Consider the following 18628-nt stretch of genomic DNA (forward strand, 5'->3'; position numbering starts at 1 on the left):
AGATTCTGCAGACAGAGAAACAAACATGAACACATCGCTCTCAAACACGGCAGGTTGTTCACCAGTCACGAGCTGTGAAACCACAGCACGGCTCTGTTGGTCAATAAAAAGGACAAGTTATGTTGCGTTCTCTGGCGGACCCGGATCAGCTGTTAGCTGTACCACCACAGGGCTAACGCTAACGTTGCTACGTGGCTGTGTTTTAATGTTTTAATGACCGGGTCGGTAGAACCCTGTCAGGGCTCTGAAGTGGAGCGGACCCAGAACAACTCTCATCAGCTGTGGGCTGTAAACACTAGCAGGACTAAAGTTATGGTGCGGCTGTGTTAAAACTATAATTTAGCACAACTTCACTGCGCTGTAATAAGGTTATGCTTTATTAAATGTCACATAATTAACAAAATAGCTATATAATGTCAGTCCAGTGACTGTTACCTGACAGCAGACCTGCCTCTCATTCTCCGGCGCTGGCAGTCCCTCAGCCTGCCTGAACGAAAGACTGAGGACCCATGTGAGCGCTGAACGAGTCGTTCATTCCTGCTCCACGGTAGGAGCTGTCACGTGACAAATGAATGACTCAAACAGACCCACAGTTGAGAGTCGTGAACTAATCAATTCTGTTTCCTGTGCTGATGGAGCCCATGCAGCTGCCGTGTGACAGGTGAACATAAGAGTCCAAGATCCTTCACGCATGCGTGAAAATGAACGAATCACTCACTGAGACAACCCGTTCCTCCTGAGTCATACACACGATTAGCTCTTATGAACGAAATGTTTTTTGAACGACACAACACTAATGTGCACACTGCTGATATGTTAACTTCATACTCATATGATACACTGTTTGAAAGCTAAAATCCTCGTGATTCGACCAACGCAAAGATTCAATCACCACAGCGGGTACAATCAGCGCCTCTGTCAGACCAACCGGTACAAGCAAAATTGACGCGACTCACCTATGAAGCCTCACAGTAATCCACCGATCGATTATATTCCAACAAAAACGGTCTTGTTACGTTGTCAAAAGTCCAGACGATCCAATCCAGTAAAAACATTTAGTCCAAAACACATTATTCCATCAATAAATCCCCAGGGACTGCTGCCGCATCGTCTCATATTTGCCGGGAGACCTGGCTCCTAAGTCTTTATAAGCCGATTTGAATGTAAACAACTACGATAGCTTGTATTCAAATTGGCCGCTGAACTCTGACCTGTCGACTGACACCAAATCCGACCCAATAGGCGCTCACATGTCCCTTTCACAGCCTTCAACAGCCAACGAGAGCCCGCGCTGTAAGGAAGGGCCGGCCCCTATTTTTTCGTGGGTAGGCCGAGCCAATTGCAAGCAATTGTGCCGATGACTGGCACTTCGTGTAGCCAATTAAATTCTGAAAATAACGATATCCAGCTTTAAGTAGGAAGTTCATGATCTACCAGCAGAAAAACACATCTGCGTCGAGCTGCCGGCTGATACGGAGCGATGCAGCAGCAGCCGCCTGCCGCCAAGGGGCGGTGCTGTTATAAAAAATACGCTAAGACAGACACTTAGAAAAACCTGTGGAAAATAGTCATTTTTCATGGTATTGGTATGAAATTTAAACTAGGACTAGATAATGCTTTATCCTGTGGTCCTTCAGTGTTTTCCAGCTAAAGTTGTCTGCATGCATTTGTTAGCTAGCATTTTCAAGCGGAAAAGAGAAATATATTAGTTTTAGTGTGTTTAAACTTATATTAATCAATTCCAGTATCACTTACAATCATTATGATTATCTTTTGGGTTAGACACTCCAGAGTGTTCTCTTTCAGAGAAGCCCAAAACCATGCATATACTCCAAATGGTTCAAGAACTACATTCAATTTACTTTGGATATGCCTTGAATAGGCGTTTTGCATGAATTTACAGGAATGTTAAGAGCAATGAGAAACATCACAAAATTGTGCCACCCACTAGACTGCTTCTGTACCCATCCAGGTTTCCTAGCATCAAATCTATAAAAGAGATAGGGTGCTGTGTGCATGAAGAAAAAAACTGACCCATCATTCCTTTTAGAGATACAGGATGGGAAGTGTATTCAGTCAGTGTTTCTATGGAAATATCCTGAAACTAGAGGCTCTTGTAGCTGAAGAGGCAGCAAGATACAACTTGCTATGTAAAGCTGCTATGTCAGCTCACACTGGCTCTCACAGGGAGTGTGCTGAAGATAATTTATTTGCATTAAGCCGTGATGTTTGAATATTCCATATGCCTAGCTTGATAACTACTAAACACTACAGTAATGTTTAAGATGATAATGTTTCGTGCTTATTGGTCAAGTACACTGAACTTTTAGGGCGCAGTCTTCTTGCTAAGCTTTGTTGCTCTCAAGCGGCGGACTTCACATTTTTATAAGAACACACAGACTTCACAAGAACACACACACTACACATTTTGCAAACACACACACACACACACACAGACAGTGTTACTAGCAGGCCATATTAGAGCCATAATTTTGATTTATTTGTTTTTTAACAAATTGTTGCTAGCACCTGCACTCAAGCCTGACAAAATACAAGACTAGACACACAAATACAATGAGCCTTTGCTGGTGGACTGCAACTCTGAAGGCTGTGAAGGTCATCATGTGACTCGGCACATAGCACACAAACTTGAAATGCATATGTTGATGTTAACCAGCTGTGTGATTGTTTTATGTTACAATGTTTTGCTAATGTCAAGATGAAGTCTTATTGATCAGTGCCACATTTCAGTCTTATTACTTTAGAAGTGTTATAGGGAAGAATATACTACTGTTTTAATATTGATTATGTGTGGATGTGAGGTGGAAAACGTGGGTCTGACCATAGGACCTACAGGCGGAGGAGCAAGACAGGACATATTAACCCATGTAATACAGAGTTTGAGGAGTCTGCTCCCGGGACCAGCTCGGATACACATGTATTTGTTATATTTGTTTATTTTCTTGAAATTATCAATAAACTTGAGTTAATTTGAACTTTCCTGGAATCTGTGTCTCAGTGAAAAGAATACCATTTATACTGAAAAGACAGAAGAGTTCATCTAAGTCTAAGGAACAGTTGCATCCAATGACAGTGAGGGCCCGTTAGGACTCTGGCCCAGTCTGAGAGTTTTTATCTCCCACATTTGCTAGAGTCATTTCACTAACATCACAAAGATAAAATGAGCCAAGGAGTGTAGAAAGAAGGCCGTTTTAACTCAAAAGAAGATGTAAAAGAAGGTTAATACATGCAATGCATACAGTATGAGTGGGAAAGTGAATCTTGAACTTTGAATCTATTGAGGAAACAAAGAATGAAAATTAGGAGCAAGTCACAATATTTTACGTTACATTTTGACAACCAAAGTTTATTGTGTGTAAAACTGTTACAACAAACCCACTGTGTTCCGACCCACCTGCTCCTGTAACAGGAGGGTTGTGCACATCTTGCTGCAGTGGACACTGTTGAGACGAAGTGAAGCACAACATAATGAAGCCCCTCACTCATTGACATTACTACTTAAGTCCGATAAAGTGCTCAGTAACATTAAAACTACATCCATTATACACAGAAGAGACCCAGGCTGTTGGCTCCTTTTCATCTCAGATGATCTACTCAGTTGACACACTTTACAGTTGACACAACCTTAATATATTATATAAACTGGATGATCTGAGATTAAGATAATAGTAATAACAGAACAGAAAAAACTTAGGTTGGAATAATGGCTGCTTCTGCTTCTGGCTACTTCTGATATTGTGGTGCATAGTGTCCTCTAACTGAAATTCATCCTCAGCACTGCTCTATGGAATATAATTTATTTCTGTTTAACATTTTATGATTTTTTTTGTATACTGTATATTGTCTGCTATGTTGCAGAAGAGAGTTACAAGCCACATTTCATATTACCACCCTGTTGTAATGTGACAGTTAAACGTACCTACTACCTTCTGTGATAAATAATTTGACACAGTACCTCACCATGATGCCATCAACACTTTCGGGGGCCATATACAGTATAGAGAAAGCACTGCCTCTCCAAACTTAATGTTATAGAGGATGGGTAAGGGTCTTGTCATATAATAACTGTAGTGTCATTAACCTGATTTCTTAGTAAGTGATGATGTAGGCCGGGGATCGTGAGGATGCACTGCCTCTATAGAAGCTGAAGCCTAAATCTGTGGATCTACTTGTTATTTAGTGGTAGAGGTAGAAACAGACAGAGAATGGTGAGAAACTTCGGCAGAGAAACTATGGTCACACACTACTGACTTCCACACATCCAAACGAGCATCATTTGCAAACATAAATAAAAATACAAATATGAGTCATACAGCCAGAATGATAATAAAAGAAAAGCTACCCGATGTAACGCGTATAACGTTATATTAATTAGACAAAACTAGCTAATGAGAAATAGATATAGGTCACTTCACCTGACGGGTGCATGATGCGTGCTAGCAAGTGTAGCGTTAGCTAACGCTACCTTTCACGTTACATGGTAAGGTCCCTGTACATTTAAACAACACATAGCTATGTAATAAAAAGTTTCATTACCCGAATTTTCCAAAAACAATAATACTTACCCTCACATGTTGAGTGCGTACAGTCTATGGCCAAGTGGTGCTGCTTCCATGACGTTTTTTTGTTGTGTCAACAGCGGTGCTTAATGCAGCTAAATTTGTTGGTTAATGACATTGCTCTGTCACTATCTTAAGTGTGCTATTGGTTTATCTGCTATCTGATTAAGAATAAAACAATCTTCACAACTTTAAAAATCTGGGTCCTCCCTCGATGGGGATCATTATTTTCTAAAACTAAAGCAGATATGCGGCCTCGGCCCACCACCTAGTTCATTCACTAACTGTACGTGGTGGTAAGCCAAGTTCTAAGCATCTCTAGTCAAAGTCACAGCTCTTTGGTCAACTCTTGTTCAATGGTAAACTTCAACAAATAACTTATCAAGCTCTAACCTTGGTTTAACTGCAGAACTCTGCAGACTAAGGAAAAAAAGATTTGTGAGAAAGATTGCCACTAGTACTTTCTGCATGCTATGGCAGAGCAGAGCAAGTGGTCCTTGAAGTGGAAGAAAATGAGAGCCATTACTCCCCTTATTTGAGTTCCACATTCTGAATAAGGAGAATAACAGTGAATAAAAATACCAAAAGATATTACTGATTTTCACAACATACATTTATTTAACGTAACATTACTTAGACTAGCTACCAGAGCCAGTCCGGACCTCCCTGATGCTCTAAGCAAAATTCTGCTATGGGGCCCTCCTACCTGACTCATGAACCATGTAAACAATTTGCCATTGCTACACAGTCACACCTGACACCACAGTGCTGTCATTACAATTCTCCCTTCTTTAGAATAGTTAGCTCCATCTGTTGCTCTCAAAGTATAGACCTGTACAAAACAAAATGGTGTAGAAACAAACGAGATTTAATAATTAGGATAAGTGAATAGGCTATTAACTCAACTGTGACTGTGCTTGTACTGACTGTTGATCATGCATCCCCTACACTGACAAACCTAAACAATCCCCCTGTAAATTATAGATAACAATACTATTCTTACTTTTATCTGCTGCATCGGGTCCATTCAAAGTGGGTCCCCCCAATTGTCTTATATAAAATAGCATTTATAGTCTGGCAAGGATGAATTTTTGATGGTTATTATTAAGATGGGCATCAACATCGCCCAGAATTCCCAGCTAATCAACATTTTAAATTCAATATTTAATCAATAGTCAGTGTCAATCCATTGCTTTCCATCTTGCATTAGGCCAGAGTTACTATATCTTGACAGAGAGACTAGAAAATCTTAAAATGATGTGTGGCCATATATTATCTGGACTGGTCCCACAGAGGTTGCTGCTGGAAAGTAAGAAAAACAGCCCTGAAGTGGCTGGCAAGCAAGCACGACACAGACAGACCAAGAGATGCACTGCCCAGAGAGGCCAGCAAGATAGCCAGACTAGAGAAAGATGCACTGCAAGCTAGCACATCAACTTAGCGTTACTGTTGTTTGCTGACATCACACTTGGAGAGCCGCCCATAGAGAAAAGCAGGCAGGCCAGAATGGGAACAGGTAAGCGTTACATAGTGCCCCTGGGTAATGGAGTTTATTTAAAAAGTCAGGGTACACTAAAGAATAAAAAGTAAATAAATAAAAAGTGCATACTGGTGAGTACTGGCCCACTTCAAGCACTGCTAGCAAGAACTATTGACCTCATTTAAAGGACCAGTAACATAATTCCAACCTAGGATTAAACTACACTGGTTATACTTGATTTTAGCATGTTGGTCTCCGTGTCTTCCTTAAGTGATATTCAGTTATGTTTGGTTTAGTTTGGTGTTGATGTATTAGATCACACCCTCTAGTGCTTTGGGCCAGTGCCTCATTGTGCCAATTCCACCCTTTATAAAACATCCATTACTCTCATAATGTCGTGTCAGACCACAAAATCAAGCCTAAATGATAAACTGCCTTTAGTGCAAATGAATATTTAATCAACTCAAGGTGATTAGGTTTACAGTAAACGGGGTAACTTTACCTTTAGTCAAGCTAAGTTAGTAGTAGCTTTAAATGTAATGCCTCTGCAGGTTTAATGGTCTCAAGGTATTTACAAAAAGAGGCCCCAGTTGTTCTCTGATGAACAATTGGCCCTCACATGGTTCACTAAAAATAGAAATCCTGCAGCACCTGTTGCCCTCTGTCAAGCACCAGGGCGTTTGTTTTGAGAGATTAAAGGGATATAATTGCTTTTGCAGTAAGTGGGACTTCCAAAAGAAAAGTGGATAAAACGGATTTAAGGCTATCAAAAGTGGTGCAACATACTGTTACTCAACTATCATACCAACTAAAATTTTATGCTACTTGAATTTAGTAGTTCTACTTTTCAGATGGCAATATTGTACTTTTTCTCCACTACATTGATGAGACAGCTGTAGTAACTTTTCAGATTAAGATGTTACATAAAAAGACACAGACTCTTTAGAGCAAAGTAAAAAAAAAAATTCATACATCTTATGACCCTCACATTCATTTGTGACTCTTTGGAGTGGGCCTGACCCCTATATAACTGTTATATATATAATATAAAATATATATATATAAAAGTTAAAACTAGCTCCACCTCCACCAGCTACAATAGTAAAATGCTGCTTACACAGCACTGAATCATTATTAATAATCTAATAATGTTCTATAGCTACAGTAACCATACATCAGTCAGTAACCATAAGGAGTAGGCCTACTTTACTTATGCTTTACGTAGGTCTACATTTTGCAGATAATACTTCTGTACTTTAACTTAAGAACTTGAATGCAGGACTCTTAGTTCTACTTGTAATGGAAAATGTTCTTCCACCACTGGCCACACTATGTTAGTTGGATGGAATAAGATCAGAATAAACTTGGTCTGATGATTGACGCCTGCTGTAGTGTAAATGTTTGTGAAGGCTGTCAGAACCTCTGTCAGGCTCCCCCTTGCCTCCCCCGGGGCAGCCAGAGAGGGGAGTAATAGATTTAAATCACAGAGTGAATAACGGATCTCCCTAGGGGCCTCATGGCAGTCTCTGTAATGCTTGTATGGATGTTGTGGTGTGTTTAGTGCCTCAGCAGCCTCGGCACACACTGCTGGAGCATAAAGCCAAGCTGACAGACGCACAGCCGCTCACCAGACGGACCGTACGAGCTGCCGTGGAAGAGGCGGAGGAGGAAGAAAAGGAAGAAGAAGATCGAAGAGTAAAAACTTCCCAAGGAAAAAAATTATTTTTCCAAGGCAGCCAGAAGATGTCCGTGGCAGTGAAGAAAGGAATAAGTGCTAAGGCCGAGACCAGAAAATGCGCAGCGCGTTTCTGGAGGCTCTTTCCTCACCTTTTGCTGTGTCTGTCTCTGGTGGCATACGCAGCGCTGGGTGCACTCATGTTCCAGCAGATTGAAGGAAGGAGCAAGTCCACTACCGAACAGGAGTACCATACCTTCCTGGGTCAGGTAGTCAGCACGGTCCAGAACCTCACCGGTGAGTGGTGGCCACACCATCTGATATCACTGTGTAACCAACCTTTCATAATTGATTTCTGTCGACATTTATGGATTTTGGTTGCTGATTCAATCCGTGGCGATTTTGGTATATTTCCTTTCCATTATAATGCTGATAAATCAATTGGAGTAACACTTGACAGTAAGGGACACAGCATTTTGAGTAGTTATCTGGGAACAAATAAGGAACGAATGAGGAACTAGTTGCTAGTGAACCATTAGTTAATAAGTAACTCCTAATTAAATCGTATTGATCAGCTTACAGTTAATTAAGGTGTAAGGAACAGGAACGACTTGATTACTGATGAATCATTAATAATACATAAGTATTTACCCAAATAATTCCCAATGGAGGATTATAATGATGAGTTATTAGAGGACAGAATGGTAGATTATATATTAATGAATCATTAGGTAATGATTAGTTCATGAATATCTGTGAATCGATCATACTGAGACAGTTTCTGAGACACGCCCTCTTCCAGTTAGAGGAAAAGGTACACGCCCTTGGGATGCGCTGTGGATGTCCATCTGAGAACAAGAGCAAAGTTGACTAAACTTCTCTTATGTGCAACATAAATATTGGGTCTCTCACTCTGTTCTCTAAGATATAATGCTCCATTAGGAATTGTTCGTTAAGTAGTACTAATTAACGATCAATAATCAAGTTGTTCCTGATTCCTTCCTCAATCATTTCTTTATTAACTAATCATTAGCTACTCTATAAAATTTGATTAGGAGTTACTCATTAACTGATTGTTCACTAGCATTCTTTCCTCCTATGTTCCCTGGTAATTACTCAAAAGGTTGCTATTAGAAAGCCTTACCAGTAGCCCAAATAAATTTGCCCTACTCTAAACATTTTCTCTTTATTTTCAGCTAATGCCTCCTATACACATCAAGACATAATAAAGAAAGTGGAGTTTAAGATGCTACATGGTTTCAAATCCATATGGCTTCAGAGACCTGACAGATGGAATTTCTTTGGCTCCATGTTCTTCTGTTGCACTGTATTCACAACAGTTGGTAAGTACTATCAATGCTAGTCTTACCTACTGCAAGTTGAAGGCTCTGCAGGAGTGTCATTATGGAAAGTGTGAGGATGCTGCTTTGGAGCTCAGTCACGATATGTTGGTGTCTGCTGTACCATTTTAACACATGCAGTTTAATAACTAGATCATCACATAGGGCTAGGGTTAGGGACTGTACAAGCTAAAATGCAATATTAAAGTTTACATCCTGATGCCCTGTAAGTACTATCATCTTCTTGCTAATCCTTCTAACTCCAGATCTGTTTGAGCCATGAGTCATACCCCTACCAAGCCTAATTCCCCAGCCATATCTTTTAATATACCTCCTTTTCTCAGTTCCTGTAATTAGGAACAGACAAATTAATACTTTATTCAGTGTCATTCTCCTTCCAGGCTTAAGAACTTGATTACTGTCTCTTGCAAGCTTCAGCCTCCCAAATACGTTTCTCCAGTTGTTTTTGCCCTTTTCCAACACCTCTTAATGACTTCGTTACCTCCCACAGTGTACAGTAGATATATTATGTCTTACTGAGACTTGGCTCAAATTAGGGGACTGCTGCCCCCTGGTGGAGTTTTCTCAATGCCCAGAGGTCCACAGTCCATTGTGGGAGCAATGCAGTGGTTTTTAAGAAACACATTAACCCCTTGACACCTGAATTTTTGTTTACAGTAAAAAAATAAAAACTAATAATTTGTGTTTTCATTTGCTTTCAAGATGATGTTAAATTAAGTGAAGATTGTTGATTCGTCTATAGAACATAGAAACGATATAAATTCAGGTATGATGCAAATTAGCGACAACAGGCATAAACGAGAAACCACGGCTTGCAAAAGGTTCCTAGATACGTATCGAATATGCACCAACAGGCATCGGGGGAATCCATGCGCTATCTTGGCTGCAGTCTGAAAGGAAGAGGTGTGATGCGAATTTGCGACAATCGGCGTCAAGGGGTTAACTGTGTCCCATTTACTGCAGGATCTTTTCATAGTTTTGGACAATTAACTTTTTAAATTGAGTGTGACATCATGATGTCCTAGATCTTGTACACATTTTATGAATGGTTTCTTCAACTTGCTTTCATCTGTTGTACTCAAATTTGACAAGCTCATTATTGGGTATTTTAAAATTCATATAGATTCTCCCCCTATTTCCCTGCAGAAAGTGTTTTCCCACAGAAAACACTGCAAAGTCCTTTAATCTAGCCACGTTTCTGGCCCCACACATACTAACCGTGGGCACACCCTTGATCTGGTTTTACACTTGCCCTGATTCTAATCTGTTTATTTAGTCTTATTATAATTTTTGACACGGTTCTACTGCAGTCATCAAAATATACAGTCTTGCATCGTTAATGAGCACCCAGCAGCTAGGTTTTCCGTTGTCTTCTCTGACATGTAATGTCCGGGACAATTGCTAAATTTCCCAATATTAATGACTGGTGCTAAGCAGCACCATTTTAAGAATTTTAAGAAACACAAAACATGGCAGTAATACAACATAATTTCTGTGACCACATTCTGGGGAGGCTGTCTCTCCATACATAGTCCATCCATTCAGCAGGACCGAGGGTCTGCGATGACTGCAGAACTGATATGTAGTTTACACCAAGGTAATGCTGCATAGCAATCACAAATGCTGACAAGGCAGTTAAAGTAACTACAAGGCCCCTGCGGACAAAAGCAGTAGTGTTTCCACTGCCTCATGTCGTAAAATGTTGATCTTGCTAGCAGACTATAGAAATGAGATCTGAGTCAAAGATAACTCCCAGGTTTTTCACCTTATTACAAGAATTTAGTGCCAGCATTCGCAGTTTCATTTTGAGTTTCTCCCTCTGAGATTCAGAACCAATGACCAATACTTCTGTTTTGTCCTGACTGAGCTGCTGAAAATGTTCTGCCATCCATGACTGTATGTTTAGAAAACAGTTAAAAAGGGCATCTACTGGTCCTGGGTCATCAGGGGAGACGGCAATGTAGAGCTGGGTGTCATCAGCATAACTGTGAAAATTGATGCCGTGGCTCCTGATGACATCTCCAAGCAGCAGCATGTACAGATTAAAAAGGATAGGGCCTAAAATTGAGCCCAGTGGAACACCACAATTCAATTTATGTCTTCTGGATAGAGATTCATCAATACAAATAATTCTCTATCAGTGAGATATGATCGGAACCAGTACCTGAGAGGCCAATCAGATTGTGCCATCTGTTTAAATTGAGCGATCTACTGTATCAAAAGCTGCACTTAGATCAAGTAGCATTAATACTGATGGTTTCTTCATATCCATGTTCCATCTAAGATCATTAACAATTTTTACCAATGCTGTCTCAGTACTGTGATTGGTTCGAAAACCAGACTGGTATTTATCATAAATATTGTGGGAATTAATAAGATCGTTCAGTTGATTAAAAACAACTTTCTCTAAAATTTTACTTTGGAATGGCAGATTGGATACCGTTCTGTAGTTATTGAGTACAGTAGCATCTAAATTATTCTTCTTCAGAAGGGGCTTCACCATAGCAGTTTTAAAGGCAGTAGGGAAAACACCCATCTGTAGAGAATAGTTCACGATGGTCAGTAGATATTTACTAAAAAAGCAAATACTACAATTGAGGCTACAACTTCATTTTGCAAGTATTTGGTAATAAACCAAAGTATGGCTTAAAAGCTGTGTGACCCATCAGGCAAAGAAACTTCAGCCAGCGGCAGGTTATATGCTATTGATCTTACAGACTGTGGTGAAGATAAATACACATAGTAGCTGGGATGTTGAAGTGTAGTCAGATAACTGTTAAAGGTGAATTGTTTATTCTGGGTATACTGATTTAAATTTATAACACCAAACATGAAAATCTGTTGTTCATGGCTTTTTTCAGAAGACATGTTTACATGTTATAAACTTGCTAACTTGCTGGTCTCTTTGTTAAACACGCTGAGGTCAGATGACCAAACTGCACTGAAACATCACTTGTTAGGCCTTTAGAAACAATCCTCTGTGACAGTGAGTGATTATTGACTTGTCATTCTTCTTTGTTAGAAGTTTTTTCTATTGTGGTCTGTGTTACTTGTGGTTTGGTGCACTTTGGTGCTAATGGCTGTGTGCTCAGCTCTTTGTATTGACAATGCCAGGCAGTAAAATGCTTGCTACATATTACTGTATTATGTAGCAAGCATTTGTAAGAGGGAACCAGCAGGTCTGAAAAGTGAAGCCAATGCAGAAGTGCCTTAAACCTGCATTCTTTCTAACGGCCAGCAGGGGGCAACTCCACTGGCTGCAGAGACGAGACAAGACAGATACCAAGTAACTTAAAGATGCGGATGAATAATAATAAAGTCTACACAGGGACTAAAGCAGAATGATCAAAATCAGATTAATTAATGAAACTGGCAGAGAACATAAATAGACACCTAGCAAACAGACAGAACTCAAGATGGTACATAAACTAATACATGAGACTGGAACAGGACTGAAATCAGGAAAATACCAAAACACCACTAAAACCCCAACTGACAGATAATAACAAGATAAACAATAACATCATTTAGAGGATGCACACTGAAGGAAGCAAACTTAAAACTAAGTCTAAACTAACAGCACAGCAAAAAGAATTCTAACTAATAGACAGGGTGGCTAAGGGAGACAACATAACAGAACTACACAGATCATGAAGACTGGATACAAGACCACAGACTATTTAACAGATACCCAACTGATAAATGAATAAACTCAGAGAACTAAACGGAACAGATGACAGGACTCACATGCAGATACAAAACCAAACCCTCAGAATCAAAACCCAGCACTCAGGACAGGATCGTGACAATTATGGTCCCATTTATATGAAAATAGATGATAAATCAGGGCATGCATTTGGGCGTGGCATGACAAGTCGCTACCATGGCGACCTGTCAAGCGTAGCAATCAAGCGGCAACCTCCGGCTCTCATCTCCAGGAAATAACAAAAACTGCAATCCATCGAGTGGCCACTTGAGGCTGGCTGCAAAATGGAGTCAATCTCAACTGTCCCCCATGTTAAAATGCACAACTTTACAGTAGAATAAAACATGTTTACCGCCTTGTTCAAAAGATGGTTTTATTGTATATTGCTTTTCTTTATTAGGGTCGTGGCTGCTTTGATTGACTGGTGGCTGCTGTGGCTGTCACTGCTAGCTTTCTGTCCACCGTCTGTTTGCCTCTAAAACAGTCACAGAGCTTTGCATCTGTACTGTTTGAGCCTTGTAGACATTTCTTCATGCAAATACCGGATGAATAATGGCTGGCTGTGCAGTTAATGGTAGAGAGAGACCATTCAGGAATCCTGTGTTCCAGTTGGTGAGTGAAATTCTGGTACTTTATTTATGTAGCTGACTAACAGTTAGTATCTAACTGAACAGTCACTCAATTAAGAAGCCAAATCTAACCTGTTAACATTAATTAGCAGGTCTACATGCATAGCTTGTTAGCTTAGCTTGCTAAGCTCATTAGTAGCTTCGAGCGACCCCAAGCTGTGCTAACAATGATGCAGTGATGCAATGAAGTGAAAGGAAGTGTGCGCTAACCCCAATTTTTAAAGAGAAGTCATCGTGTATTAAAGAAGTGTTAGACATTAGGGTGATAATACTTTGAACAAAAGGCATCTGTGTGAAGTTGGAAGGTAATGGCACCACTCGTCTTTTAGCTGACGTAATGTTAACATTAAACTTTCCAATTTGGCAAAGTTAGATTTGGCTTCTTAATTGAATGGAGTGACTGTTCAGTTAGATACTAACTGTTAGCCAGCTACAATCATTTATTACACTTAGAGGTAGCATTCCTTGAGATTCAGCAAAAAATATGTGGTGATAACTGCACAGATTTTGCACAGCACATTGATAAAACTCAGTAGGGAGATGGAGGTGGATTCATTATTCGGGAGAACAGAAGTTGTTATCTCCCGCGAGCTACAAGCAGAACTCTGCAGCAGTGGTGAAGTCAAGTAGCTGGGCTGTAACTAGGGGGATGGTCCTGAGTAGGGTAAAGTTACAGTAGTCAAGGTGGTAAATTAGGTGTGTGAGAGCTACTTCTGAGTTTGTTTGGGGGATTAAAATCTGTGATGTCAAGCAGTACAGTTCAATAAGAAATATACAATAAGATCTTAATAATAAACATACATAGAGCTGACTTGAGTGGTCAACAGGTGTCTAGCAGCATAGATTATTGCACATTGCCTGTCAACATAGATTATGCTGCACAGTGTCCAGCAGCAAGATTATAATTAAATGCTGTATTTCACATTGCCACCCTAATTATTGTAACATGCCAGAGAGGTTATCATGCGGAGGTGATGTCAGAGTTCAGTAGGTTTATGGCAGTTGGGGAAAAAATTGTGTGTACTGTCAGTAACTCTGTACCCATCTTGTCTTTCATTTACAAGCACTGCTGATTGCAGAACACATCCAGATGAAACACAGTCCAGCTCTACAGGAAATAACAGTTCCAGCTTCCTGTGTGGCTCTATCAGATCCTGTACATTACTGCTTGTTTAGCCTTTTCTTTTAACTTTTACTCCACAACACCTGAACACTACTAATGTTAAATTATGACACTGGGTTAGCTAGCATTAAAATTACTGTTACAACAACAAGTCATACAAAACTACTTTTTAATTTTTAACCTTTAAATATTGGTGCTTTCATGAATGCAAGATATATATTTAAGTTGTTAAACTATTTCTTGTGTATTGGGAAACATTTGTTATATAAAATTGATCAGACTAAATATCCTGAAAATAAAATCAGTTTCCTATGTAAATGCTCCGTATTTGTATAGCACCTTTCTTGTCTTTTCATCCACTCAAAGCGCTTTTACACTACATCTGCATTCACCATTCATACACATTCATCCACTGAGCCTAAGTGCTCAAATGTTAATTGTAAATAGTGTGATCTAAACTTAACAACATATTATAGTTAACAGCTGTAAATGAAAATATTAAATGGTGTTTATAGGTCAACATTTTGTATATATGTGAGTAGAAACTAAAAAATGAAAACTGATGTTCTATACTGGTTTTATTTGGACATTTCTTTAAGAGACAAATGTGACATTCCCTTAGAAGTTACACAGAAAACAAAGAATTATTGGCACACTGAATAGTTTTGAAGCCAAGTAGGAGGTGTCATTTATTTCGACCTTTGAGAAGGTTTAGATGCACCTATTTACCACAGGTAAAGACTTTAGAGTATTGTCATAATTAATGATACCACATATGTAGTTTCATCACTACTTTGTGCAAGTCAGTCTTTGTTTCATCACTTACCCACAGTTTGTATGTGCACAAATTTTTGTGTTTAAACTAGAATCCTAACGATCTTTATGTTTCAGGTAGAAAGTTTTTTCAACTTATACTAAACTTCTCTCATTTAACAAAAGTTCAGTTTTAATATGTGATGTTTTATCTGTTGTGTTGAAGCTTGACCTTTGAATTGACAGACATAAAGTGAAATGCAATATTTTCTGTCAGTAATAAAGACAAAATGAGTTAAAATAGACATAAAACACATATGGACAATATTTAACACTAAAATTAGACAAAAGGGAAGAAGTCCTTTCCATGTCAGTGCACCCCATCAAATACAGATGTCCAACACACTGAGGATGCTTCACGCAACTCTCTGGGCACCAGGTCTGACGTGATCCACACTGTTGACTATGGAAGGAAAATAAATGTGTAATAAATTCTGCAGGTAATAAAAATATGAAATAAACTATACCAATGCATCTCTGGAAAAGTTCATTTTCTTCAGTAATTTAATAAAAAACATGAAACTATAATATATTCTAGATTCATTACACAAAGTGAAATATTTCAAGCCCCTTTCTTGTTTTAATCTTGATGATGAGCTCAAATGTTCAGTCTCAAAACTTTAGAGACTTTAATCTCTCAGTCTGGTTCTGCTGCTCACAATGAACTTTTCCACGATGTTCTAATTTTTTGAGATGCACCTCTTAAAGATGGATCAGTTTATGTTGACAATACTATCATGTCAGATGTGAGAGAAATGGAACAAGGGAACAACACCTCAAAATGATGTCAATAACAATAGTCAACAGTATTTTTTGTTTTGTCCTTTGAAGACATACAAGGTAATAGCTGTCAAATGTCAAGTAGCCAAGACTAATGTCAGTACTTACAGTTCACACAGCGACCACTTCAGCTGCGCCAGCGTGAGCAGCGGCCGCTCCCACCACAATCCGGTTGGGTGAAAGCACACAGAGGACAATCGCTCAGATAAAACGCTCAGTACAGAGTGATTCAGCGAGAAGCGGGAGACATCCCGCAGGTAGAAACGGATGAACGAGAATGGGGAAGACCAGGAAGCCACAGTGCAGATGTCGTCAACCGACATTCCACCGTGCAACGCCACAGAGGAGGAGACGCCTCTTCTGGAGTGCGTCCTAATGCCGTTTGGGGGAGATTCACCAGCTGACACATAGGCCTGTAAAACAGCCTCGCACAGCCAGTGAGACAGGCGCTGCGCTGACAGGGGAAGCCCCTTAGACCGTTCCCTGTAGTGCACAAACAGAACTATTTTGATAGTCAATTAAGCTATCGATTATTGAAACGAATAATCAACTATTATTACACAATGCGTCTTGTTTAGCTATCATGTGCTAATTAACAGTCACAACCCAATTAAATAATGTTTAGTGACAGAGCAGTTTACACGCCAGTACTGCAACACACCGGGACAAACTGACATCATATACAAAGAAAGGAATAACGTCATGCATTACATTTGCTGAATTTACAGGGGGGGTCAATATTAATGATTTTGTAGTAGACAGCGTTTCACTACGTTTATATATTTTCCTCTAACTCAACGACTCACAAAACTCTTAAGTTTTAAGGGAGTTTGGGGCAGATTAGCCGCCGCCTCACGCATAAACAGGAGAACTGTTTTCTCTTCCTTAGAAACTATGAAATTGTCCGGTGTTGTCTAATCTTGCGCACTGGGCAGCAACACATTCTCCAGCTGGGAACGTCGCCATGACTGACGCATCGTTTATGATTGTAAAGTCAATGTGAATGCGGCCGTTGTGTATCATAATTAAGTGCTACTCTCAGCGCCATTAACAATCAATCAAATTGACCAAGGGAAACTGTTTAGAAAACCTTACAGCTCATAACGTGAAGTAACAGGGCTTTAAAGTGAAGCTAGCTCGTTTTCATCAACGGAAAAAAGGGCGTTGACGAATATAATATTCTGCTACTGGGGGAGGAGAAGGATCACGGGCACCAACATGCTCCGTCATGCAGGAGAGAGCCCCTCCCTGCTTTGCGAGCAACTATCAACTGCTATATATACACTCATATGTGCATGTTTTTTTTGTGGGTAAAACTACTGACTGGTTTTACCCACAAAAGTCTGTAGCAAGCAGTAGGCCATAAGGTATACGGTGAAACCTAAAAAAATAGATACCACAGATTCAACTGAATGAGCCCACATATGCAGTGATGATTGCTGGGTAATATGTAAATGAATGCCCCATCTTAAGTTTCTATTTGATCATGTGACAAGACGACAAGACTCCAGAAAGATTAAGAGTGTAACTTCCTCTCTTTCAGTCTTCCTAAAACACACACACACACGTCTCATTCATAGTTTCCCTTTGAAGAGTAACATATACTATGACATTTTACTGCTATCAACTGAATTTAACTGTGGGAACTGGAATACAATTTGAGCTTCGTGGGGGTCTATAGTATAACGAACGTTACCGGCAAGGATTAATAAATAAATAAATAATAGCTTGAGCCTAGACAGACAGAGAGACAGAGACTTCATTGCTCATTAGGTGGTCAACACTTTCTCTCACACACAGCAGCACACTACTTGCCCCAGATGTGTGTGATACTGCAACAAAGTTCAAGTTTCAAAAGCCTGAAATAAACCAACAAAGACTACTTATAAAGAAGAGACCGCAAATCTGCCCTTTATGGTATCATATTAATTATTATGAATCATGTTGTAATGATATTCATGCGTGCACTGTAAAAATTATCTAGGTGGTTCAACTTAAAAACTTAAGTTCAATTGCTGCCTAAAAAATGTGAGTAAACTCAACTTTAAGAAAAGCTTTATTTCAACCCATGATGTTACGTTATACAATTTGTTTAATTAATGATAATTTGTTGTTTGAACTTAATACTGTGAGTTAAATCAACTATCTATATTACATTGTCCATTCTAGGAAACTTGCTTTCACTTGTCTAACAAACATACAATTCTACACCCCTTCAACTCACATTTTTAAGTTCAGATAACTCAACTTGAAAATTGCCTTTGTTTCAACTCATAAATTTAAGTTCATAAAGTGGATATAACTACAGTGTTCTAGTTGTCCCAATGTTAGTTAAATGAACAAGTTTGAGTTATTCTAACTCATACTTTCAAGTTAAAGCAACTTAACCAAATTAATACTACTTTCCCTTTCAAGTTAAGGGATTTAAATTCCAAATTTGTTTTAGTTTACATCTATAAAGGGCCTTGAAGACAGACCACA

The 18628-nt window shown here is 39.3% G+C and overlaps 1 protein-coding gene across 1 annotated transcript in view; it reads left to right on the forward strand.

Annotated features, from left to right (window-relative positions):
• Positions 1-6086: 6086 nt before the first annotated feature.
• The window catches only part of kcnk18 (potassium channel, subfamily K, member 18), a 39263-nt gene continuing 26721 nt past the window's right edge, over positions 6087-18628 (forward strand). The window contains exons 1-3 of the mRNA XM_046071378.1: positions 6087-6096; positions 7622-8032; positions 8932-9078. Coding sequence (XP_045927334.1) covers positions 6087-6096; positions 7622-8032; positions 8932-9078 — 568 coding nt within the window. The remainder of the gene's footprint in view (positions 6097-7621; positions 8033-8931; positions 9079-18628) is intronic.

This window comes from Micropterus dolomieu, linkage group LG15 (assembly GCF_021292245.1).
Source record: "Micropterus dolomieu isolate WLL.071019.BEF.003 ecotype Adirondacks linkage group LG15, ASM2129224v1, whole genome shotgun sequence".
Lineage (NCBI taxonomy): Eukaryota > Metazoa > Chordata > Actinopteri > Centrarchiformes > Centrarchidae > Micropterus > Micropterus dolomieu.